The sequence below is a fragment of the Alosa pseudoharengus genome, unplaced genomic scaffold, assembly GCF_046254945.1.
Source record: "Alosa pseudoharengus isolate Yale_2024_CS ecotype anadromous, Long Island Sound unplaced genomic scaffold, YU_APseudo_1.1 YU_APseudo_1.1_scf_19, whole genome shotgun sequence".
NCBI lineage: Eukaryota > Metazoa > Chordata > Actinopteri > Clupeiformes > Clupeidae > Alosa > Alosa pseudoharengus.
This window is the reverse complement of record NW_027468657.1, coordinates 29,178,539-29,203,601: the sequence shown is the minus strand read 5'-3', so window position 1 is coordinate 29,203,601 and position 25,063 is coordinate 29,178,539. Positions and strand designations below refer to the sequence as shown.

The window sequence follows — 25,063 nt, the reverse complement described above, 5'->3', positions numbered from 1 at the left end:
CTTTGTTTCCAGTTTTCGGAGCCTGCTGCATACAGAGACTGTTTTTTTACAGTGTGGAATGGGCAGCTAGCGGTTGTTAGGAGATTTTTGTTTGCTGAATGTGTAGACCTACTAGCAATTGTATGATATATGTTGTGGATTACTATCCTCTTATAAAATCAAAACACAACCAAAACAAAATAGCAATGGTAAATGGGCCTACCTAGTTCAAATAAATGATATAGTTCATGCCACTGACAGAAAATAATAATAATTCCTTAATTATAAAAATAATGCGTAAGGATGCAGATGCGTGGTTTTTTTTTATCCTTACGTAGACTACAAGTGAAAAGGGTGGTGCTCATTTGCGGATAGTTTCATCCATGCATTCATCCATGGGCCCATGTAGACACCTGTTACAAAACCTCTTAGCACATAGCACAGTATCTTGAGGGAAAAAAAGTTGTCCACCTTCCGGGAATGAGATTGTTTTTGCATTGCTCAAACGACTTGTAGAGGTGGTTTCGTGAGAAACACCAAGAGGAAGAGCGTGGAGTGGTGGACAGACTACTTGAAGGGCTTTGGTAAGTAACCTAGACTGCTTGGAATAATTGTTTGAGAGATACTAGAATGTTAAAAAAAGGAAACATTTAAGTGGGTTTACTTAGACAGGTATCGTTAGAATATTTTACTCGCGAAGGGAAGCCTGTCTTCGACATTTCAATTCCTTCATACATTTGTAGCCAATTGCAAACAGATTTTATGCGATTTTTTCGCCTCTTGTGTAACATTGACTAATCAGTATACTTATATCCAGCTGATCAGAATCGGCGTGTTACGGAAATAGCTTGTATTTCCTCGATATCTTGTCGGCGATTCAGCTCGACTGGAATCTGTGTGGTGTTGACATATTCCATTCGTTTTTTGTCTGACCGTCTTAAGATGTTTTCTGCTTTGCAGTATTTGAAGCTAATTTATGGTTGCTTGGTGATGGTAATAGGAAAATATTATTTTTTAATATTCGTGGGCAGGCTGTTTATCTCACTAGTTGTAACAGCGTTATGCTGTCCTGTCACCATATTTCCCCAACTTTTTAAATGGCTTGGCTATGTTAGGGGTCCATTGTGTTGTGTTGCCAAGTTGCAGCCTTGGTATTCACCGCCTGTATTCAACCATAGATGTATTTAAGCAGTTTTGTTTTCTAACAACACAGCTGATAGCCTGATAAGCACTTTAGAAATTCGTTGTAGGCTACCTTCTTGCTATATTGATGGAGCATAGGCTATATTTATATTTTTTAATTGCGACAACTTCCCTTTCGCTTTGACGGGTGGTGTCCTTGGAGTTTTTAGTGGATGTGGTATTAACAGGCGCAAATAAGGATACTGCAATAACGATTGAGTCACTCCATTGAATAGATGCTGTGCATGTCAAGCTGTCGCCAGCAAACTAAATATCAGCATTGAATAAATAATTATCTACGGCACTCCACCCTTGCCTGTGTATCCCTAGAGGGTGGGAACCCAGTGATATGCGGTTGAGCTCATGCTGCCCTTGTTTTTTTCCTGTTCGCCTTCTTGAGAACGTCTGCCAGGGTGAGCCTGTGGGACAGGGCACAGCCAATTCCACCACCAGCCTCAACATCGTCCTGGCTGTACCCATGAAAGGAGGTCAGCCTGTGACGATATTCCCATGCCCTGCCTTGTCTCTGTCAAACCTGGAATAACGCAGAGCAAACTATGACAAATTTAGCCTACTTGCTGGCCATGAAGGTCACTGTTCAGCATTTATTTAGAGCTGTCTAACTAAGATCGATATTTCATTCCTCTCAACTCTTTGGTATGTTTTTGGAAATGAATTATTAACATTTCCTTGTTCTGGATACTATTAGTGTGAGATTAACTTGCTGTAGCTTCTGGCCTATGATCTTCATTCAAATTCAATTCAAATGTGACTTAAACAAATTGGTTGGGTACAATACAATATATAGATTATCCATGTTTGGGCCTTGAAAGTTAATTTCAGCCCCCTGGTATTTTGTGTTCATGTAACTCAATTCCACTCCCAAGATGTTTGAACCATCCATCTGACTGTTTATGTTCAGACATGATTTTCAGTGAGCACTTGACTTCATCCTGCTTACAGCAAACCTCTGCCTGACCCATCAGTGTTGTTGTGGGCATGTTGTTTAATGCTTCTGTTTTGTTATCGTTGCGATCTTAATTGGCCTGCCCCTGCAGGGCAGAGTGTCGAACCCCTGACTGGTTGGCAGCAGAAGGCTCTCTGCATGACGCCCTTCCCACATGGGAGAGAGAAGGAAAGGTCACTTTATCCACTGAGTGCCCTCTATAGCCCCCTCTTTACATTCCCTTCCACCGCTCTCTATCCCTTTACCATTCTTTGCCATCTCCTATGGCCCCTATAAGATGCAGATTTATTGTTTACACGTGGAGACGCTGGCAGGCAAGAACAGAACCTGTTTAAGTCAATACTTTGTGCTAGATGTAAATGTATGATATGAACTATGCCGAATGGACTTTCCGACGATGATTGTTGATTTTTGGTGATATTTTGGTGTACATATATATGCTGTGTGTTTGTGTGTGTGTGTTTAGATAGCTGGGAGAGAGGTTCAGGATGCTGGAGGTGAACGTGGCCTTTCTGACCGAGTCGGAGCGGGAGGTCATCCTGGAAGTGCTAAAGAGAGATGAGGAGCTCAGACGGGCTGAGGAGCTGAGGGTCAGGTAATGAGATACCTGCTCAAAGTGTAGGGCACAAGGGTAGGAGCCAGTAAATCAGCCTGCCCTTGAAATACCATGCTGCCCTAAGCAACTTTCTGGAGTTTTTATTGTTGAGGTCCCGGTTGACAGGAAGTGCAATATGTGCAACATCTCCTACTAAAAAACATACAAAGTGTTATTTGTCTTTTAATTATCATTTATTTTGTATTTTGTTTTATTTTGTATTATTTTGTATATCCATCAGCAACATATAGCAAGTCACTTCACCTATCAATAGCTGTTTTTGTGTGTCTGTGTGTAAAGAACAATGCAGATACTTGTTTCTCATAAATGCTGCCTAATATCTGAAGCTGCACCAAGTATACACTATTAGGTGTGCAACATGCTCCTCCATCTCCTCTCATGCTCCATGAGATGGAGTAAGACAACAGAAACACATTGATAACCTCTAGTGTAACCTGGGTTCTGCCGTAGGAGGTTGAAGCTGGAGGTGCTAGACATGAAGCGGAAGGGGGCTAAGCGCGGCAGCGGCCGGTACAGCGAGCGCAGTTGCGGTCGGTGTCAGGAGTCCCTGGGCAGAGTCCTTGGCACGGCGAGCCAGTGCCGGGTGTGCAAACACCACGTTTGCCGGAACTGCCGCCTGGTGCAACCCAACGGTGCCTGGGTGTGCACTGTGTGTTCCAAAGAAGTGTAAGACTGTCTCTCTCACATATTTTTTAACAGTACTAGCCTTTGAGCAAACTGGGATGACAACTAGAAGGATGAGAATCTATGAAAATCTATCATCAGACCTCTCTCATCTCATCTGCACATGCAAAACTACCTTAGGGTAGTTTTTAGAGTAATATCAATCCATAATGCTGTTACTTATTAAGCCATGTATTACCTTGTATAATTTTATGAACTTCAATTGTTTCTGTTGCACACAACCCCCCATTCTCAGACTTGAATGTACACATGGTGGCTTACTACAGATTAAACACTGACTTCAATGAATGTTAGTGAACAAAAAGTTGCCATTCCGTTTCCACCCCCATTGTAATGGCCCCTACTCTAGAGTGCCCCAGTTTAGGGTGGAAAATAAACACCAGTGTGGAAAAAGGAGGTGGTCCGTGGCTTGCTGGGTAAATGTTTTACTGTTTGACGAGTGCCGTGTGTTCCTCCCAGTGATCTAAAGAAGTGCTCCGGAGACTGGTTCTACGACCAGAGGGTGAACCGGTTCTCAACAGCTCCAGGGCATGATATTGTCCGAGCCTCACTCAAGAAGCGCCCGCCCTGTGAGTACAGGAAGTCTCTGTGTGATTTTTGGTGAACAGGAAGGTGTGAACTGCACTCACTGTTTCCTGTGGAATGCAGTGGATGAAACTGTTTCTCCTTTATACAATTCCTTTATACAATGACATTTTTGACTTGGGTGTGAAATAACGCCTAAATACACAGTGAATATTAGTTTACACGTATACTTTGGTTGCACTGTAATGCTGATGTGATGCTGTAAGCTTGAAGCATGTCTTCAGATAAAATCTGACTATGGTTAATTATGACTAAGCATAACACCTCTGTTTTTTTAGTGAAGAAGCGAGAGACTGCGGGGGACCTGCTTTTGAACAGCACAGAGTTAAAGCCCAGCCCAGCTGCTTCAGCTGTTCCAGTCCCACGACCCAGAAAGAAGGACCATGCTCCCTCCGACAAGGGGTGAGGGCAAGAGACTGCTCTGAACAGAAGCACTATGTTACTGTGGCACGCATGATCATTTTTCTATTTTGTTATTTCACATTTGAATACCACTTCAGTGTTCAGTGTTTTTCTCCTACAGGGAAAATGGGTTGATGATGGGTCCTTGTTGATTGAATAATTTTGCAACAGTCTGTAGATGGTACGAAACTGTAGTAATGGGCTTGATGTCCAGTGAAAAGAATACTGGATGAATGTTTTTATCATCTATGACTGTGAATGAAACATCTGCCAGTGATGTGATGCAAACTGATAAGTATGTGTGCAGGATGATGAACGATGCTGCTGCTGCTGCTGCTGTCATTACAGGCAGCTGTCCGACGTGTTGGAGCTGCCTGAGGCGCGGGAGCCGCAGCGGAGCGACACAGAGTCGGCCGAGAAGTCCAGCCTGTGCAGCAGCCGCACCAGCACCGAGTCGTCCCACAGCACTCCGGCTCTTCCCCGGTGAGCGAGCGCGGGCAAAAAAAAACAAAACATGCCCGTCTCCCGGCTGTGCCCCATGAATTAATGATGGGTGTCCGTCTGTCGCCAGGAACGCTTTAAAGGACAAAGCAGAATAAATCAGTTGTCTCTGAAGCTGGCGGCAGTGTCGTGGAGCGGTGACGCATTTGCCACACGTCCAAGGTTTTATTTCAGATGTTAATAGTGTTGTGTTCTGCCATCAGGAAAGGTATCAAGTCTCCTCAGCACAGTCCTGCAGGCTCCACAGTGTCCAGTCTCACTCAGCACAGTCCTGCACGCTCAACAGTCTCCAGTCTCACTCAGCACAGTCCTGCAGGCTCCACAGTGTCCAGTCTCACTCAGCACAGTCCTGCAGGCTCCACAGTGTCCAGTCTCACTCAGCACAGTCCTGCACGCTCAACAGTCTCCAGTCTCACTCAGCACAGTCCTGCAGGCTCCACAGTGTCCAGTCTCGCTGGGCCGTCCAAATCCAGCAAGCCCCCCAGTCCCATACCTGAACCAGAGACCGTAAGAATCTTTCACTCCAGCTATTCCCTTTTCACCTTCCTCCACCCATCTTTGGGTATTTTTGTCAGTAAATAAAAAACTACTCTCATTAAATGTTCTTAATGGTTTCTCTCAGGCCTCTTTGAGATACAGGCTCAATCAGCCCTCAGAAGTGGCGGACCCAGAGGTTGATAGGCTGTTCAAGAAAAGCGTCAGACGGGTGCACAAAATCTCAGGTAGTTTCCTGTTTCCTGCTTTTGTCACACAGTAGTTCCCTAGCATCCTGCTCTTTGAATGCCATCTCAAAAATTCTCTGATTAACAGTAGCCTCTTCCGCTTTTTTTTTCAGGTAGTCGGCCGACATCGACTTTAGACCTGCGTGAAGATGGTATCAGCACCACAGACGGGTCAATGGGTGACCGGAGCAAGTCTGTACCTGGCCTGAATGTAACTGTAAGCAGCTTTAGTCTCTCTCATGACATTTGCATCACATCCACAATAAACTATCCACACATATCACAGGGTTGAGTTGATATTTGCATATTAGTTTGCATAGATCTGCAGTAGTATTTTTGGACACCTGCTGGTGACTGATACAACTGTATTGTGTCTGCTGTGCCACACAAACAGGACGATGAAGAAGATGAAGACATTGATAACCTGGTGACCATACACAGAAGGAACATGGGTGATAGCACCTCAAGTCTCCGCAGTTCCCAAGTAAATACACTGATTTACATCATTAAAGAATCACATTTAGAGACACATATACGCTTGCTGTATTAATGGTTATTAATTACGTCTTTTATTTATCTATTTCTTCTATTGACACTTATGCCAACTGTAGAGAGACTTGTAGTTTGTATAGAATCTTGACTTGGCTATTGGCTCTTTTGGTTAATACATTTTTTTAATGTTTTTTTTTCTTTCTAACGTCACATGTCCCTACTGTCTAGAGTCAGTTTAGAGTGTTGTGTTTACATGATGTGGTGTTCAGGTGTTGTTGCTGCCCCCAACAGAGCACTCTTGGCAGTATGATGAGCGTGTACAGTGAGGCGGGAGATTACGACTGTGTGGAGGTGACCGGAGACATCCTCTTCTCTATCAGCTTCCAGGAGCGCAGCCAGACGCTGTCCATCCTGGTGAAGGAATGCCGGGGGCTGGCCTACGCTGACGCGGTGAAACAGCGCTGCAATCCGTGAGTGGCCCACTCAGCAGAACAGGAACAGCGGCAGGCCTCACGGGGGAGGCCACACCAGGCACAAAGCTGAAGCACTCCGTTCGCCAAGCGTAAAAATAGTTTCTGCAGTTGAAGGCTGATCTAATATTTTCTAGCCGCTGTCACGTCTGGTGAGGCCAGTTCCATTGATTACAGTGGAAGCTAATTGTTGCAGCAGATGCTAAGCGAACGTAACACTTTAGTTACGTGCCCGACGTAGCCTCCCTGTCACTATGCAGTGGGGACTGAACATAGAATAAGAATTAGAATATAGAACATGGTATTAGAATAGAATAGACATTCCTATTCCCATCACACAATGTGCCTAACACAGAACACCTGGAGTCTCACCGATGAGAGTTGCTAGATATTTGATCTATATGCATTACCACAACTTTCTAGCAGACTGATCCTCATTGCTGCTGTCTTTCTGTGTAATTTTGACTAGTATAATAGTGTATATAGTATAAGTATTTCACTTGTATGAGGTCAGTTTGTACTCTTTTGTGTTCCTCTTTTTAAAAGCCCCCTCCACTTGTGGGAAAGGGTCCACCCAGTATGCGAGTTCACTTTGACTCTACCAGGGAAAAAAACATAATTTTTTCTTTGAACACTGTGTTCTACTTTTAGCCACTGCAGAGTGCAGACACATGTGTGGTTCTGTGTGGCTGGGGAGGAATTTGAGCCGGGGAGTGGTAGGTTGATGAGTCGCTCACCTTGGAACTGATGTCTGTCTCGCTCCTCGGTCTTGCACAGGTATGTGAAGTGCTACCTCCTGCCAGACAAGTCTCGCCAGGGCAAGAAGAAGACGGCCACCAAGCGCAACAACATCAACCCCATCTACAACGAGACCCTGAAGGTACGGGGGCCCGAAGAACCCGCTTTTCTGGATTCCTGACTCACCACCAAACGTCTGCTGACTAACAACCACACTCCGCTACCTCCAAATGTTTTCCAAATGTTTTCCAAATTAAGGGCTTCCAGTGACTGCTCATTTTCCCCCTCTTAGTCTTTCGAAGTAGGGTGTTGTACAAATATGAATAGTTACTGCCTTTTGGGAACACATTTTTCCACACGTGTGGTATCTTATTAATTGCCTTGATAAAGAAAAATATGTTTATTCAACCTACTGTGCACAAGGTTACTACAAAACATGCCAAGGCAATGAATATGCAGCAATTTGCCACTGACTGAGGAAATGATGCAGGAGACTGGCTGTAATTATAAGCGCTTGATTACTGGGTCTGCGTGACGGGCAGTGTCAGAGCAGGCAATTAACTGACCTCTGGCAGGTTCTTGGGGCTGCTGCTGAAATCGACGATAAGTACAGGGTTATCACCAAGCATGACCAGCAGACAAATATTGATTTTTTTGGTGCCAGCCCTTTAGTTAATCCACTGAGCAAACAGGACGTGTTGAGTAGACTTGAAGGTCTGCGTCCCACACGCCCAAACGGAGGCAAGAGCATTGTAATGAACACCTGTGTACCAGAAAACAATTCATTGTGGCTGACATCAATAGAGTCGATACATATTTGACACCATTTTTCCATTTCTTAATTACCTTTTTTCTTCATTCATCCGTTCCCCCTCCCTGTTGTGCGCTCTCTCTCTCTCTCTCTCTCTCTCTCTCTCTCTCTCTCTCTCTCTCTCTCTCTCTCTCTCTCTCTCTCTCTCTCTCTCTCTCTCTCTCTCTCTCTCTCTCTCTCTCTCTCTCTCTCTCTCTCTCTCTCTTTAGTACTCTATAAGCCGTTCTCAGGTCACCACCCGCACGCTGCAGCTCTCTGTCTGGCACTATGACCGCTTTGGCCGCAACGCCTTCCTGGGAGAGGTGGAGGTCCCGCTGGACTGTCACGACATCGACTCTGGCCACCAGCAGTGTGTGGCCCTTAGGGGAAGGGTGAGCGCTTGACTGCAGACACACACACACACACACACACACACACACACACACACACACACACACACACACACACACACACACACACACACACAGCAGTGGTCTCTAATTGCCCTTCCACAGGTGGCACATCAGGAATTCATGTAGTGTAATTAGTGAGTGACGCTGAGACACAAAGTGTTATTATGTCCATTCCATACAATAATGAGAGAGGCATTAAGATCTATTTATTAACATCAATACATGTCACAATAATAACAACTCAATGTTTATTACCATATAAAGGCTCCATTCAGTCTGTCTCAATATAAAGACCCACCATTTCTCTACTGTAATGTGACCGCTCGTATTACACAGACAATCCCACTAAAACCCAGGCTTCCACAATTCATGATCCCAGAACCCAGACCGGGCTCAGGCATCAGGCCAGGCCTGTGTGGGCTGCCAGCCAGTGAGCTTTTGTCCAAGCTACCACAGGGAAACATATGAGGCCAGCATTCCGAGTCTGTGTCACTGCCCAGCCCTAAGTTCCTCATTCCTCCGTGAGTCAGTTTCCTCGTTCTGCAGTGGCGGTAGATGTAGGGAGACTGCTCATGTCGTGTCCTCTGCTCTGTCTGTGTTGTTGCAGGTGCCCTCCTCTCTCCAGCACACTCCATTCTCACAGTACAAAGGGGAGTTGGTGATCTCCCTGAAGTACATCACAGCCAAAAACACATCGACAGATAAGTCTAAAGGTACCAATTTCAATGCTTTTTTAAGTAAATGTTCCACACTGTACCATGATTTGTTATTCAGAATTAACAATGAGTGTGAAGTATCAACACTGAGTAAACAGTGAGGATGATCAAGTAATTTCCCCCACATTTTTGAGAAAAAGAGGAATATTTCCAGGCGCTGCTGCCACTGAGTTCTGAGCGCTTGCTCTCTCTTCCACCAGCAGGAAAGAAGGGGAAAGCTGAAGGAGAGGCAGAGCTGCATGTCCTGATCAAAGAAGCCAGGAATCTAACAGCCATGAAGGCAGGGGGCACCTCAGACTCCTTTGTGAAAGGGTTGGTAGCTCAACTGTTTCAATACTGCTCGTATTGCACAATGCAGTCCAATGTGCTTTTGTTTCACAAAAATATTAATATAAGTATTATAAGGAATTGTTTAAATGATTATTGTTCATTTATGTTTTCCAAAAATAACTCTGATTTCTTTTTTTCTTTTTGAATTATTTGGTGCTCTTGGGATCGATCCCAGGTATCTGCTGCCATCCAACAGCAAGTCCACTAAGAGGAAGACTCCGGTGGCCAAGAAGACACTGAACCCGCACTACAACCACACATTCATCTACAAGGACGTGAGTGTGGAGCAGCTGAGGACCATGTGTCTAGAACTGACCGTGTGGGACCGGGAGGCGCTGTCCAGCAACGACTTCCTGGGAGGTGTGCGTCTGAGCACAGGGACAGGTGAGGAGCACCTCACTCGCTTCTCATCGATCATTTTTCATTGGGATTTGAGCGATATAAATTCAGATAATTATTGTAGTGTTTTCTCTGATTTTACACTGCACTGTATTGGTAATAGCCTTTTGAAGCACTTCCTTGAATAGATTGCACTTTATTTAATTGTAATTTCTTGATATGACGTCATCACACAGCATTGAATGTTTGTACTGAAAATTTGATCTAAATTCATGTACAATATAGTAATTTTCTATGTTTAAAATGTACAGAAGATGCCATTCTGTCTTTTCAGATCTGAACGTCATGATTGTGCAAATTGCATGATGTTGCAAAATTCAGACCCCTTGAACTGTAGACACAGCTGAATAATTCCAAGATCAGTTTGACCTAGGTGGAGTTGGTGTTTTGGACTGTATCCAGTGTACATGTTTGTTTGTGTGTGTGTGTGTGTGTGTGTGTGTGTGTGTGCCTTGCTGATTGATGTTTTTTTGACTCTGCCCTCCTGCAGTCACTCTGCAGTCCGGCAAAGAGGAGTGGCTGGCGGAGTCTTCCCCAGAGGAGGTAAGCCTGTGGGAGCGCGTCATGCAGTACCCCGAGTCGTGGGCAGAGGGCACTCTTCCCCTGCGCGCCTCCATGGGGAAGAGCAAATGAGGACAGCCGTCCCCACCGAGAGGCTCACGACGAGGCGACAGCCTGCCACTGCGCCGGGCCTCTTACGAAACTCCCCTCTCCCTCCACCAGCTCAGCTCAGTCAACAAAGGTGTCGCGTACAAGAGCTGGGATTATCATTTGTAATGCTGAGTTCTACAATGCCAAAGCAGAATGTTTTATAAAATAGATTTAAAGATGTAAAAAATCTACATTTATGAAGTATATACATGTATATATATATATTTCTGTTAAAGGGATTATGTTCTATAGTTGCAAATTTTATGTTGATTTGTCTCTTTTAACCTTAGGTTGGATGAAGAGTTGGATTACATTTGTAGTGTGTTTGTGTATGTCATTGTCATCTAATGGTTTTGTTTCACTGTGGTCAAAATTCAAGGCAAACCTTGACTCACTGCAAAAGAGGTTGAACTCCACACAGAAAGAACACAGAGTTACACAAAAAATATCAGTTCTCATCATGTTTTATTTATATGTTTGTTTATTTTTTTATTGTTGTTATTTGAACACGTTAACAGTTACTTAATGTAAATGTGACCTTCTATCGTTACACATTCCTCTTCAGTGACAAACTGTCCAAGGACTCCAAACATAACTTTTATATTCTCTGTTCTCTCCTTTTAAATGCACTTTTTAAATACATCACATAAAGTCATTCACCTCAAAAGTAATATAATAAACTTTCAACAATCTATGTTGTCTGACTGTGCCCGATTCTCACCTGCATTTCATATGTATTTCATTTGCTTGGTTTAATACAGGTTCTTGAACTGATGATATGCTTTAACAGTAACATCACTACTGAGCCAAAAGCACACATGTGCTCTTGACATTACTACTGCACTAAGTCCCCTCATCCAGCCTAAGGTCTTGGTCTGCCTTGCTCTAGTTGTGCTACATGGGGAGGATTCCGGTGTCCGAGCATGCCCCCAGTCTGTGAAAAAGCATGTGAGGTCCCTAGGCCGTGGAGCAGGTCACCACAGGTCACTCTCACTCGCACATGTCCCTATTGATCTCCAGACGTTCCCTCTCCTCCTCCTCCAGCAGGTAGTCCTCTATGTAGGCGTAGAGCTCCGTGGAGCCGGTAGGGTTCATGAAGCGCTCGCGGTCAATGCCGTCCTCGTCCACCAGCACCATGATGAAGTAGGAGGTGGAGATGTGAAGAGCTTGCCTGATAGAAACACACAATTCACTCACAGCTTCTGCATGCCTACAGAGCTGACCTTCAATACCTTGAATGCGGTCTCCATCCCACTTCATCAACCATTAATCCTCCATGCATCTTGGCCATCTTCTAATTTTCATAGCCTCATGCATGTGTCAGGTACACTAATATGTTTATTCTGATACATGTATGTTATGCTGCTTGCTGCTCTGATTATCCCTCTCTCCCCCCCTTCTTATCTCACTACCTGGCTGGCCCCAAGCGGACAAGTTGAGTCATGTTTCTGCTCGAGGTCTCTTCCATTAAAAAGGAAGTTTATCCTTAATCTAGTCACCTAAGTGTTGCTCCAGGGGGTTCAGGCTCTGGGCTCTGCAAAGCATCTTCAGGCCATTCAATTGTTAATGGCACTAAATTCAGTATATGTAGTTGAATGGAACTGAATTGCTAAGAGAGGAGGGGAATGCTCGAATAGAAAGTGGTGTGCAGTGAGATCTTTGTTATTATAAGTGAACAAGCTGTTACCAAACGAGGTCAATTACCAGAACTAGAAATACATTCCATAATAGTTTGTTCTTTTATGAAACCGTCACTTGTAGAGAGGCATCCATCTGAATGAAATTTTAACGGGATTAGGGGGGAAATTTGTGCCGATCTGTTGTATGTCTTACTGATTTCCCTTCCCTAATTGAGAAGCTCCGTTACCTGAGGCCCTTAATGACTTAATACCTGATAAACAGACAGCTTATGATATTTGAGAGGAAAATTGGTGAGTAATGCATGTCTGTTTCATGTCACACCGACCTACGTATGGATGTTACATTAGCCTACCTGAGGCCCTCGATGACCTGTGAGTCCAGGTAACGTCCCTTGATGCGCCCCACCTGCCGGGGCTCCACCCCCAGCAGCTCAATCACAGTCACACGACGCAGATCCAGACCACAGTCCGCCTTCTGTATCCATCACACACGGACATACGACAATATGAGGAATACGGTCACAAATATGTGATTAGAATGTTCGCAAACCGAGAATTCCGCACTATGGGGCGACAATAACACTCAGAGATTTTCCCCATAGACTGTATAAAGAACACAAACTATAGATCGTTTGCATAGAATTCTAGAAGGAACCAGGAAAATAATTCACTTCTTAACAGGTTAATACCTGTAGATTTCTGGGTCAAGCAGTGCTGGTGGTGCAGACCATCGATATGATGCCAATGACCATATAGGACTTCAGTTGCTAATTGGTATATTGACACCCTTTCAGATGTTTGGTGGGGCTTATTTTATCATTATTTCCAATTGACTACCTGTGGTTACATGCTTGTCAGACACAGTCAGTCAGTATCAGTGGCTCACCTGTAACATAACATTTTGGATCTTGTAGTACGGGTTGGCAACATTTGGTGTGGACACAACCAGCAGTCTCCTCTTCTCATAGAACTGATCGAGCAACGCAGCTGCAGTCTTCACATCTGTATTGATGTGCATCACTGGACATACACAGACACACAAAGCATAACTCATTATATTATAAAGAGTGCAACAGCAGGGTACATCATCTGTGTACATGGAGCTGAGTGAGCTGGATCTCGTGATCCTATTTTCAGAGAAGACTAATCTAGTGTGTGGGTAAGGCACTGTAACATGATATCATAACGTTGTACTGCCCTATTTCTTAAAACAGTCCAAATGTAATTTATAAAGTATTGACTTATGAGCAGTTGTTGAGTAGTTTTATTTGGATTTGAAAGTAATTGCAGCCTAGTTGGAAGATGATGGAGTCCATGTTTGCCAAATTTCTGGCTTTGTTTCAAGACATTTCTACATTGTAATCTAATTATAGGATAAGCCTTGCCAGTTTGTGAAGGCAGGGGACTGACTAACCCTTTTATTATTTCTCTCCTCCACAGCCCTTTCTGTAAATGTTTGCGGGTGGTTAAGATCTGCTTAGCCATACAGACCATGTTTGCCCACATAGTGAGTGTGTGGGTGCGTGTGTGTATGTGTGTGTGTGTGTGTGTGTGTGTGTGTGTGTGTGTGAGTCATCGATGTCAGAAGATGATGAGTAATTCCAGCCGGGCAACATGACAGTGCTCATTAGTGGCACTCACACACACAATAAGGCGGCTCGTCCGACCAGCTGCGGTCGAAGCGACACACACGGGTGGCCGCGCCGCTCCTCTCGTAGCCGCTGTCGCAGTGGTATTCGCAGGTGGCGCCGTAGTTGTTCAAGTCCGACGAGCAGGTCAGGTAACCATGGAGAGGTGGTTTTAGTGCTGGGCACTTTCGGACTGTTGGCAAGGAAACACAGGTACAGTAGCGTTAATGTTTAACTTTAAAAGGGCACGCTTTCTCTGACTACATCACAGAGAGGCTTTCACCTCTCCTACCTTCTGTGAAACTACTGTTCAACACACATGTAGTTTTATGCCAGAATAGACTAAAATAGATGAAAATAAATAAGAAAAAAAGAAAATGTAGCTATATTCCAAAAATAGTTCCCATCAAGATAAATACTCTGCTATTGAGATTACACATCTGAAGATCACAATTTTACAACAACCTTTGTTATTTAGAAAAAAACTCCCCAGTGTAAAATCTCTGGCCTTGGACGCCTTTCTCTGACCATGATGCACTCTCCAATTGCCATAGCAACACAGCTACAAATAACACATTATAAGGTCATCCAAAACAAGTCTCAAGTTACCAGTCCAAGATCAAAACTAATCAAATGGAGCCTGTTTGCACACTCCCAGCTCTTGAATATAAACAAAGACTGGCCTTGCGTGAATCCCATCATTATGGCAGGCATCCGTGAACAGGTTGTTTTTTTCCCGGCCACCTAGTCCGGAACCTTCCTGACTTACCCTCCACACGCACATTGAACTTGCAGGCAGCTCTGTTGCGGGCCTGATCGTACACACGGTAGCGGATAATGTGGATCCCCTCGGCGAACATAGACCCAGACTCAGGGCCCACGCGCATGAGGCTGCAAGAGAGGGGCAAGACAGGCGTCAGTTTAAATGAGGCCAGCAGGCACAGAATTTGCCTATAATGAGATGGCATTGCTACGTTGGGCATACTCAAGCGTTTTGCCAGAGGTGTCCGAGGTGTGAGGCCGATTCCAAGACACCCGGGCCGTGAGTTTTCCGGGCTCTGCCACCTTAACTTTGGACTCGGGGCACTTTATTTTCGGAGGCTCATTGTCTGGAAACAGCCAATTTTAAGCAAACAATTCAGAGCAGGATTTTCTTGTCTACAAAAAAGAGAGCTAGCAAAAGTTGGCTCTAATAAGGTAAACATCCTGTGGGGAAAGTATCCAAGTGCCTCACACTGGCTATCTAAACAAAATAGTGATCCAATGTGTGTGGGGGAAGGGTCTAGCCACTATTCCCTGATATATCTTAAAAGGACGCAACATATGCAACAACAAGATATGTGTTTACTCTTCCTTGGATATGATCCAAAAATTACTTGTGTACAAAACAAAGTACAAGTCATTATTTCCACCACACAAGTCCAGTTATTTCATCATACATTCTGAAAGCCTCATCTTGAAGTGGTTTAATTTGATCAAATGAGAGGTACTCCAAAATGTATATGGGCTGCATGTGCTGTAGTTTTGTCACTCATTTTTGTCTTGTGCTTCGTTAGAATCATCTCTCCAGCAGTAGTGGAGCTCTTTACATAGTATATATCACACCATATCAAGCCAAACCAGTTCTGCAGCGTAGGGAAGCACCTGCACAGAGAGGCTCTGAGCCAGTCCAGCTCCCACCGTCCTGGCATATGCGCACGTGGTCTCCCTCCAGCTGGTACCCTGGGTGGCACAGGTACTCGCACCTGGAGTCCACCATCACGTTCTCCGAGCAGTGGAACGTCCCGTGCTGGATCACAGGCAGAACGTGACAACGGGCCCCTGGTCATCAGCGATGGACAGAGGACAATTTTAAGATGATGTGACCACTTTGATGTTACCAGCTACTTCAAAAAGCAATTTATGATTCAGATTTACAGAAGACTGGTTCGTCAACAAAAGAAAGAAAAAAAAAAGAACACATACTCCGACAGTGGCCAGTGCCGGACCAGCGGCGATTGGACATGCACTGCACCGACGGTCGCCCCACCAGCTTGTAGCCGCGGTCACAGGACAGCTCGCAGCGCGTGCCCAGCGAGCCGTAGTGGTTCCGGCTGCGCGGCGAGGAGCAGGACACGTCTCCATTGGGCAGCTTCAGAGTGTGGCACCAGCGTGGATCTGCCAGGAAAACACAACGCACACACACACACGTCATTCTCCCAGGAGTGCAGGCAGGGTGAGTGATCACATCATGATGCTGTTTAGTACAATTCAAATGGTGACCAGATGTGGAGTACCAGTAACCAGCATAGCTATTGAAGAGACAGTAGAAGATGCTGAATAATATAGATAGATAATATAGATAGAGTGAACTGTTTGAGATGCTGGTGTATACATATTGTTGTGGTCTAGCTGTGGGGTGTACTAGTGACTGTAGCAGATGTAGATGGTAATAATGTAGGTGGAGTGAACTGTTTGAGATGCGTGTGTATACTCACTGCTGTAGTCTAGCTGTGGGGTGTAATAGGGTTCCTCCTCCTCATGCAGGACCTCATTGTACGTATCGTATGTCGTCACTGCCGAACATGAAACCACAAACAAACCACTGACATCACTGACCAGGGGTTATAGAGCCACACAGAGAGAAACTGTGACGCATGAATTTAGCATAATTATGACCCGCGTGCCCATGGGGTGTGGAGGAAGTGTTGTGGTGCAAAAGGCCTGGACCATCCAACAGTGTGGAAAAATGTATCCAAACGATGACTCAAAATTGAAACAAAAACGTTATGGAACATAATGAAGCAGAAAAGTGTTCATGGATAGGTCATTGATTCTGTTATAGCTAGATAATAGATCCTGTGAACATTTAGAGTGCTCCATTACTTTCTTGTTTGATAATTTGAGTCATCGTGTAGATAATGTTTCCATTCTTGTGGATTGTCTGCACCTGCATGCAGGTTTGTTGGGCAAGGCCCCTACTAGTTCTCTGCATCAAGCAAAATAATTGGCCCAAGTTGTAGAGCATGGCCTGAGTATGGCCTACATGGCAGGTGGGGTTAAACTGACCAAACTATTTAAAAGATTCTTATTCAGTATTCTTATTTGACTCTTAGACATCGCTCGCATGATGGTTAATTTTGGAGACCATATCTTTACAGCTTTTACGATCTTCTTTAAAAGGTAATTCTTTACACCCTATTTGGGTTGAGGTCTTTAACCAAAATGGTGCATTAAGGTTTACTAAGTCATCAAGCAGAACTCCATCATTCTGCACTGATATGCAGAACGGACATGTGCGTTGATAGATGTGAGAACACAGTAGAATTCTTTGATTTGATTCCAATGATAGTAAGACCCTCAAAAAGTCCCTGGAAAAACAGTGTTATGCAATCTTTAAACCAATTTCAGCATGAAAGCCAGCACTGATGAGTTTCATATAACTGTAAATGTAGGTCAGTAAAGGGTCTCAGTGGAGTCTCCGATTGTTCCAGACCAACTGTTTGGCAGCCCATGCTGCATATCCCCCTGTTTAGAGGATGTAGGTTTGATAAATGGAAAATTACAAACACCTGGTTTTGAGATTAGGGGCGCCCAGAAGACCATGGCAAACCCCGGCGGCCTTTTTCCTGCTTATTCATGCTCTGCACACGTGCACATTCTGTGCAGAGTTAAACGGACTACTTGAAAGAATTTTTGTCATGATCAATTGACATGATTAATTCCAGTAATTACCACACATGCTGTTGGTAAAGAGAATCACACCAGTCTTCTGCAGCCCTCTGCCTGATAAATTGTGCACAGTCAGTTTGGTGAAGGGGAAAAAGAAATGTACATCATTTCCTTTCCATGATACCTTCTATTTAGTCATTTTTTCCACCATCTAAAGCTGATCCTGTTTCATTCTACAGCTACATTCAGCCAATGGGCTTCTCACTTGCTTTTGATGGCGAGCCATCACATTCAGGATTTTTCCATCATTGTGGTAGAGTGTACGTGGGGAGAGATCAGAAAAGTCAGAGTCAGCAAAACTATATTTGTTCTGCAATTTGAACTTGCTGTTTACAGCAGGATGTGTTTTGACATGAACAAAGTTATTAGTGGAGCAATTCGGGCCAACAACTACAAACATCTGTACTCAAGTCATTTCAAACCAGGTGAATAAGGAATTTGTACAGTACAAAATAGAAGTAGCTGTCGCTTGTCCTCATTAAACATGTCAAGACACAATTGTTTCAGAGCACAACATGGCAAACATGTGTGCCTAGGCCAGCACACAAATACTCAGAGAGCATTGTGAATCAAACACAAATGTTGACAGATTGTGTTCATTAAAACGCCATTTTTCTCAAACTCTATTAACCCTTTTCTGTGCCATGTTGTCCCTTAAATGTTATAACAGATATAGACAACAGATCGATTTAGGAGGTTCCATGTTTTTCTTGTTTGTAAATTTGAGTCAACATGTGGATACACGCTGATTCAAATTATGGATAGTCTGTGCCTGGATTTGTTGGGTGTGACCCCAAAGTTAAAAAAACATGCCCATCTGCCAGAATATTTGAGTGCTTAGCTCAGATATGCATAGAGGTTCCTTTGTTTTTGCTTCCAATATGTCATGTGTACACACTAAAGTCTTATTAGGAGCAAAAATCTTCACAGAACCTTATTGCAGATTTGAGTTTTAGGCCCAGATATCTTGGCTGAATAGACTGCACATGCTAAATCTAGGGAGTGCTACTGTACATCTGCATCAAGGATCCACAAATATAATTGGCCCAATTATTGGACCACCAACAGCAGCGTGAAACCTATCTGAAGGTTTTCACAAGGGCTGAAAACCTTGGGAGGGGTCTGTCAGCAGATGAGGGGTTAACCTGAACAAAATCTTATTTGACAACTACTCTTCATGTCTTGAATGAATGGACTAAGTTGTTCAGCTACAACAGCTACAAAACACATTCATGCAAGTGACATAACCTTTACAGCTGTGTATGCTACAGCGTGCACTAGACTCTAGAGAATGCTACAAGCCTAAAGCAGTAGACTTGCCACAAACTCACTGTAATTTTAAACTTCTCATCTTTAAAGAAATTGAAGAGGCCTAGAGATTGATGCTCAGCTAAATTGTAAAATACAGGGAATTACCAACAATTAGCCTGAACAGAATGACTGAGTACGACACACTACTGTCTTAATGCACTGACTGCCTTCAGGCAATCCTCCAGCAGTCAGTTTTCCATGTTCCACTGCAGCTCACAAAGGTAACTGGGGGCTGACCACATAGTCACTTGGGCTGGCCGACTAACACTGATGAGGTTGTAAAATACCGAGACTATGACACAGCCTGCTTCAGCTGAAGCATCCAAGGCAAGCTGTTTATAGAGTGCTGCTTACTTTACCTGGAAATCATGCAACTTAGGGCAACTTTGGCTATGGGACACCACCCAAAGTGCTGAAAAACATATGAAGTTGTCCTGTGTTCTACTCATACAGAAGGAGAATGGCAAACATTTGTCAGGATCCAGCCATAGGATACAAAATAATTGTAAAAATTCCTGAAACCATTCATTATTGTGCCAGGGGTGTGAACTTTTAAGAAAATAAAAACATTAAATAACATGATAATGAAACTGCTGATGGTGCTTTTTTGCATCATGTAACAAATGGTGGGGCTGTTTCGATCAGCAGTCTCAGTTTCATTAAGCGTTGACTTTAAAGATACTTAAAACAGGTGTAGGCTAATTTCAGGTGGGTTTAAATTATGGCTTCAGCACAGGTGGTTTTGGGGTCCTTAGCAATTGTCTTGTGATAAAAGAGTTTAAATTGGGGTCTAAGTTAATTATAGATGAGGAGAGTAGACACAGCAGGTATCAGAGTATCTTAAACAGCAACACCAGCACTGGTTGATGTTCTTCTAGATAGGCAAGTGAAAAGCATGACCATATGAAAAGATTCCACGAGGTTTCTGTTGATACAAATGGTTGAGTTGAGACAGACATAGCCTACCTTGGCGTGCCTTATAGGCTACCACAAACAGAGAAACTGGTACTTGGCTTAACTTGTCTTGAAGATTGCTTGACACATTGTTCCCATTATGAGTTTGATAGGCTACTTCTAGCATACAGTAGATCCCTTCAACTTCAACAGCAGCCAGAACAAAACAGTAACAGCCTTTGTAAGCGAGGAGCACAGCATAGCGTAAATTGATGTTCATTATACTCTTCATGAATAAGTTAGTCTATATCAAGATGATCCAAATAAAACCTCACATGACCAAACTCTAAAAATTGAATGGAATATCCCCAGAGGAAGGATTCAATGCACCTCTGAATTAATAACATTCTGTTTCTCATTGTGAGGAGATCAACTTAACACAGCTGCTTCTAATATGAACATTATTACTGCGGTGAAGGAGGTATGTCTCCACTCCACTGCATGGAATGCCGTTGCATATTAAAGCCATGGTATAATTCTTAGGCCACTAGCTTATTCAGTGTAACATTAGGCCAGTAGGCAACATACTAATGTAACTAATAACAATTTCAAAGACGTTAACAAGTCACGGTGGAAATAAACAATATGCTTTTAGACAAAAAAGTTGGATTGATAGCCAAATCCTACCTTCAGTGTAATGCCCATGAATCCAGGATACAAAGTGCGCCTCTAACAACAAAACAATGCAAAGTTTTGCCATCAGGTTCTAACGTTGTTGTGTATTTGGATAACTTAACAGCTGACGCATGCAGCGAGAGTGGAGAATTCCAAAGAAGCGGCGCTAGTTGCCCTATCTCCAAAAACGCCAAGCATTCAGAAACGCTATTGTGTCAACGCGAGGTTTTTAAAAGATAATTAAAGTGAACGTGTTGTAAATATCACTGATATTTATAGATTTGTTTGCCAACTAAAGTTAGATGTAAGAACAACAGTGTTCGTTCCCTTCGTCTTCTGTCGTCAAGTTCGGAAAGTTCTGCCGCTAGTGCGCTATTCCCCCAACTGAATGTACGCCGGCGGGTGGTCACAGTTTCAATCAGTTCACGGGGAAGCTACTTTAGAGCAGCTTTGCGAGCTATTTCTTCACAATATAAGTAGCTTTACATTACACATTAGATGAAAATGATGATTTGAAATAAAGTGTGAAAAGTCTACATTACACATAATAGCAATAAACAACAATATGTATTTATAAGTATACTCTTTTGATCCCATGAGGGAAATTTGGTCTCTGCATTTATCCCAATCTGTGAATTAGTGAAACACTCAGCGAACACACAGTGAGGTGAAGCACACACTAATCCCGGCGCAGTGAGCTGCCTGCAACAGCAGCGCTGGGGGAGCAGTGATGAGGGGTTAGGTGCCTTGCTCAAGGGCACGTCAGCCGTGCCTATACTGGTCGGGGTTCGAACCGGCAACCCTCCGCTGCCCCATATCAAATTAACAATGAAAATAATTCGTTTTATATTAACAAACCATAAAAATACAAACCATGACTTTGTAAGGTAATTAATTGAGTGTAATGCGAACAGGTGAGTCTTCAAACCCTTCCAAAAACTAGCACAAGAACGCAAAACACTATATTCACCAATGAGGAACCACTGTGCTCCTTACACCAAACAACTTTGACGGCTTTACTTAAAAGACTACAATCTTTCAAGAATGAGGTAAGAAAAATGGCTTCCATCTGTCCACTCTACCATAAAGGCCTGATTGGGGGAGTGCTGCACTGATATTTGTCCTTTACTCTTCTCTCATCCTCTCATAAGAACTCTGGATCTCATTCACAGTGAGCATTGGGTCCTTGGTTAGGCTAGGAAGACTGTTGGTTGTTCCAAACTTCCATTTGAGAATGATGGATGCTACAAAGCTCTTGCGCACATTCAATGCTGCAAAATGTTTCTTGTATTCATCCCCAATCTGTGCCTACACAACCCTGTCTCGCAATTCACTCAACCTTGTGGCTTGGTTTTCACTCTGACATACACCATCAACTGTGAGACCTTATATAAAGAGATGTGTGCCTCTCTTAATAATGTCCAGTGAATTAGGCACAGGTGGGCTCCTATCAAGTTGTAGAAGCATCTCAAGGACCATTGATAGAAGTAGGATGCACTACAGGTCAATTGCAAGCGTCATAACAAAGGGACTGAATAGGCCTACTTATGTAAATGAGATATTTCATGCTTTTATTTTTTGTACATTTACAAAACACTTCAAAAACCTGCTTTTTGTGAAGTGTTGGAATAGTGTATTGATGAGAAAAAAACGAATTGAATCCATTTTAATATAAGTCTGAAACATAACAAAATGTGGTGAAAAACTCGAAAGGGTCTGAAAACTTTCCAGTTGCACTGTATACAGTTTACTGTACAACAGTACTGTATACAGTAAACAGGGAGATGGAAACTAGAAAATGCAATTCCAGGGAATTACCAGTGCATAAAAATGCAAAACATATGGTGTGAAATATATTGTTAAAACAGATGATGTGCTAATTGGCAACCAACATGATGAGGTTTAATATAGTTGGAATGACTGAACAGTTAAGGTGGATAGTTTAAAAGGTTAAATTATTTGCTAGGTAGATGAGGTTTAATATAGTTGGAATGACTGATGGACAGTTAAATAGGTGGATAGTTTAAATGGTTAAATTATTTGCTAGGTAGATGAGGTTTAATACTGTAGTTGGAATGACTGAACTAGGTAGATGAGGTTTAATATAGTTGGAATGACTGAACAGTTAAATAGGTGGATAGTTTAAAAGGTTAAATTATTTGCTAGGTAGATGAGGTTTAATATAGTTGGAATGACTGAACAGTTAAATAGGTGGATAGTTTAAATGGTTAAATTATTTGCTAGGTAGATGAGGTTTAATACTGTAGTTGGAATGACTGAACTAGGTAGATGAGGTTTAATATAGTTGGAATGACTGAACTAGGTAGATGAGGTTTAATATAGTTGGAATGACTGAACAGTTAAATTGGTGGATAGTTTAAAAGGTTAAATTATTTGCTAGGTAGGCCTAGGTGAGGTTTAATATAGTTGGAATGACTGAACAGTTAAATAGGTGGATAGTTTAAATGGTTAAATTATGAGGTTTAATATAGTTGGAATGACTGAACAGTTAAATAGGTGGATAGTTTAAATGGTTAAATTATGTTGTGGACAGAGGAAACAGTTGAACAGGATGTGTAGTCTTAAGAGAATGAGACTGTATGCTTAAAGCCTGAGAAACTGATAGGGTGCAGGTGGCCTGGCCTAGGATTGTAATTGCTTAACGGCCCGATTCTGATGTCATCAGCCCAATGTTAAGTCTATGGGGAAATTTTGAGTAGTTTTTAATGAATAGTTTAAAAAGTATAAAAATTACAAAGATGAAAAATACAAAGCCCAGATGTCCTAAGTACTTTAAGTGATATTTTTTCTGGTCGTGATAATTTGTGAGCACGTTTTCCCTTAATTGAGCCCTCGAATTAATACAACGTGACCCCGTTGTAGGCCTAAATTGAGCTCTCGAAATATGTATTTCGTGCTCACATTTAGTAATTCCCGACATTTTCTCACCGCTCGCTGTGCTGTGGTGGCAACTTCGTGTTACCTTGACATGGACTAGGCCTACAGCTGTCTGTAACAGTTCATATTGGTAATGTGATGATAACCGTAGGCAGCTAATTAAAGCCTTTAGGTGGTCATGGTTTATAGCGGACTTCTACTCTTTGCAGGGGCACCTGTGGTGTCAACCGCCAGCTATGGAGACCCATAATGGGGAAATTCTACTAGGCTAAGGCTACTCGGGCTCTGTCGTAATGACCGGTTTCCACTATCTCCTGGATTGTTGACTTAACTGTGAGGTCTAGAAGGCAATCGAAGCACATCACAGCGACAAGCTCCCAAACAATTGTTCCCTCTAGCGCCCGATGGGCCTCACCATATAACCCACCCGCATACCAATGATGCACACAACGAGGTAAGCTTTGATATGGACTATGAAACGGGAGACATAAATAGTGGCGTTCACGATGCTCAGCTTCTCAGGCTATGTAGCCCAGCTCACACCGTTCGCGATAAACACCAGAGCTCTGCATACACTTGGACCTCAACAAACACTCAAAACTTCGGCAAACATTCAGCTGGACGATGATGGCAAGGGGCCTGTGCAAACACACACAATCATCTGCTCTCCCACCTACAGCCTAGCCTACCTAACGGGGCTATATCCAGGTGCACTGCAATCAATGAGATTCCCTCTACGTCACTACAAGCGACACACCTCCCGACGTCATTCCCGGGGATACCCCTTGACACCACACTACGTTTTTGTGCACACAATTTAATTTCTTCGAGCCCACGTTTTAATTATTGGGTGCGTTTTAGTAGATCGAGATCTCGAATATACTATAACGTGCTCATGTTTACATGTGTCAAGACAATATTGAGTTACAAATTGTGGCCACGTTTAAGTAGATCGTGCACACAATGTTCTATAACCATGTTCACAAATTGTGCTCTCGTTTTAATAAATCGTGCCCTCGTTTTAGTAAATCATGCGCTCGTTTTAGTAAATAGTGCACTCGTTTAATAAATTGTGCCCTCGTTTTACTATGCTTAAAATGAGAGCTCAATTTAGTAAAATGAGCTCACACTATAGTAACATGAGAGCACAATTTAGTTAAACAAGCGCACAATGTAGAGCGCACAATGTAGTAAAACGAGCGCACATTCTCTCAACATGCAAAACATTTTGCGATGACCCCTCTAGGGCTCCGTACTACGTAAGTAAGACCTACTTAACATAGTTTGAATGAAGTTTCTATGTTAAACGGTTGAAGCTGCATTAATTGCGTTAGAAGAAGAAGAAGCCTAGGAAGAACAGTAGGCTACAGTTCATTAACCTGCCTAACCTAATGGCTCAGTACACTGTGCATTGTCCCTGTTAAATAACAGTAGGCTATAAATACAATGCAATTGCCAACATGGCATGCCGCCAGAGTGGTCAAGATAAGACAAAAGAGTGCAAATAACGTGCAAATTACAGCTTAGGCTACTGCAAGTATAGCGTGTCTGCGTAATAGACTGCAGAAAAAGAACATTTTAAAAAGGTTTTGGAATATAACATTATTAAGATTGCTCACCCACAAAATGTGTGGCAATCACTGAACAGCATGATAGCCTAACATTTCAT

The 25,063-nt window shown here is 43.1% G+C and overlaps 3 protein-coding genes across 6 annotated transcripts in view; 2 read left to right on the top strand and 1 right to left on the bottom strand.

Annotated features, from left to right (window-relative positions):
• The first annotated feature begins 365 nt into the window (after nt 1-365).
• On the top strand, nt 366-11,331 carry sytl4 (synaptotagmin-like 4). 4 transcript variants are annotated; one of them, XM_076292226.1, is made up of 17 exons: nt 366-563; nt 2,599-2,723; nt 3,195-3,410; nt 3,888-3,997; nt 4,292-4,415; nt 4,764-4,898; nt 5,120-5,423; nt 5,539-5,638; nt 5,752-5,855; nt 6,033-6,122; nt 6,422-6,600; nt 7,378-7,480; nt 8,359-8,520; nt 9,149-9,254; nt 9,458-9,569; nt 9,763-9,971; nt 10,477-11,331. In XM_076292226.1, the coding sequence occupies exons 2-17, from the start codon at nt 2,617-2,619 to the stop codon at nt 10,617-10,619; spliced, it is 2,304 nt and encodes a 767-aa protein (XP_076148341.1). In that variant the 5' UTR covers nt 366-563; nt 2,599-2,616; the 3' UTR covers nt 10,620-11,331. The 4 variants fall into 4 exon arrangements, with proteins under 4 accessions (XP_076148341.1, XP_076148342.1, XP_076148339.1 ...); XM_076292227.1 differs by having other exon boundaries at nt 2,595-2,723; nt 9,461-9,569; XM_076292224.1 differs by having other exon boundaries at nt 2,595-2,723.
• srpx2 (sushi-repeat containing protein X-linked 2) lies at nt 11,086-21,137 on the bottom strand. The gene is made up of 10 exons (XM_076292228.1): nt 20,509-21,137; nt 16,383-16,460; nt 15,871-16,062; nt 15,550-15,726; nt 14,891-15,014; nt 14,675-14,796; nt 13,919-14,098; nt 13,164-13,297; nt 12,631-12,752; nt 11,086-11,808 (listed from the first exon to the last, which is right to left on the bottom strand). The coding sequence occupies exons 1-10, from the start codon at nt 20,579-20,581 to the stop codon at nt 11,628-11,630; spliced, it is 1,383 nt and encodes a 460-aa protein (XP_076148343.1). The 5' UTR covers nt 20,582-21,137; the 3' UTR covers nt 11,086-11,627.
• Nucleotides 16,101-25,063, top strand: part of tspan6 (tetraspanin 6) — a 21,359-nt gene continuing 12,396 nt past the window's right edge. The window contains exon 1 of the mRNA XM_076292232.1: nt 16,101-16,120. The gene's annotated coding sequence lies outside the window, so the exon portion shown is untranslated. The remainder of the gene's footprint in view (nt 16,121-25,063) is intronic.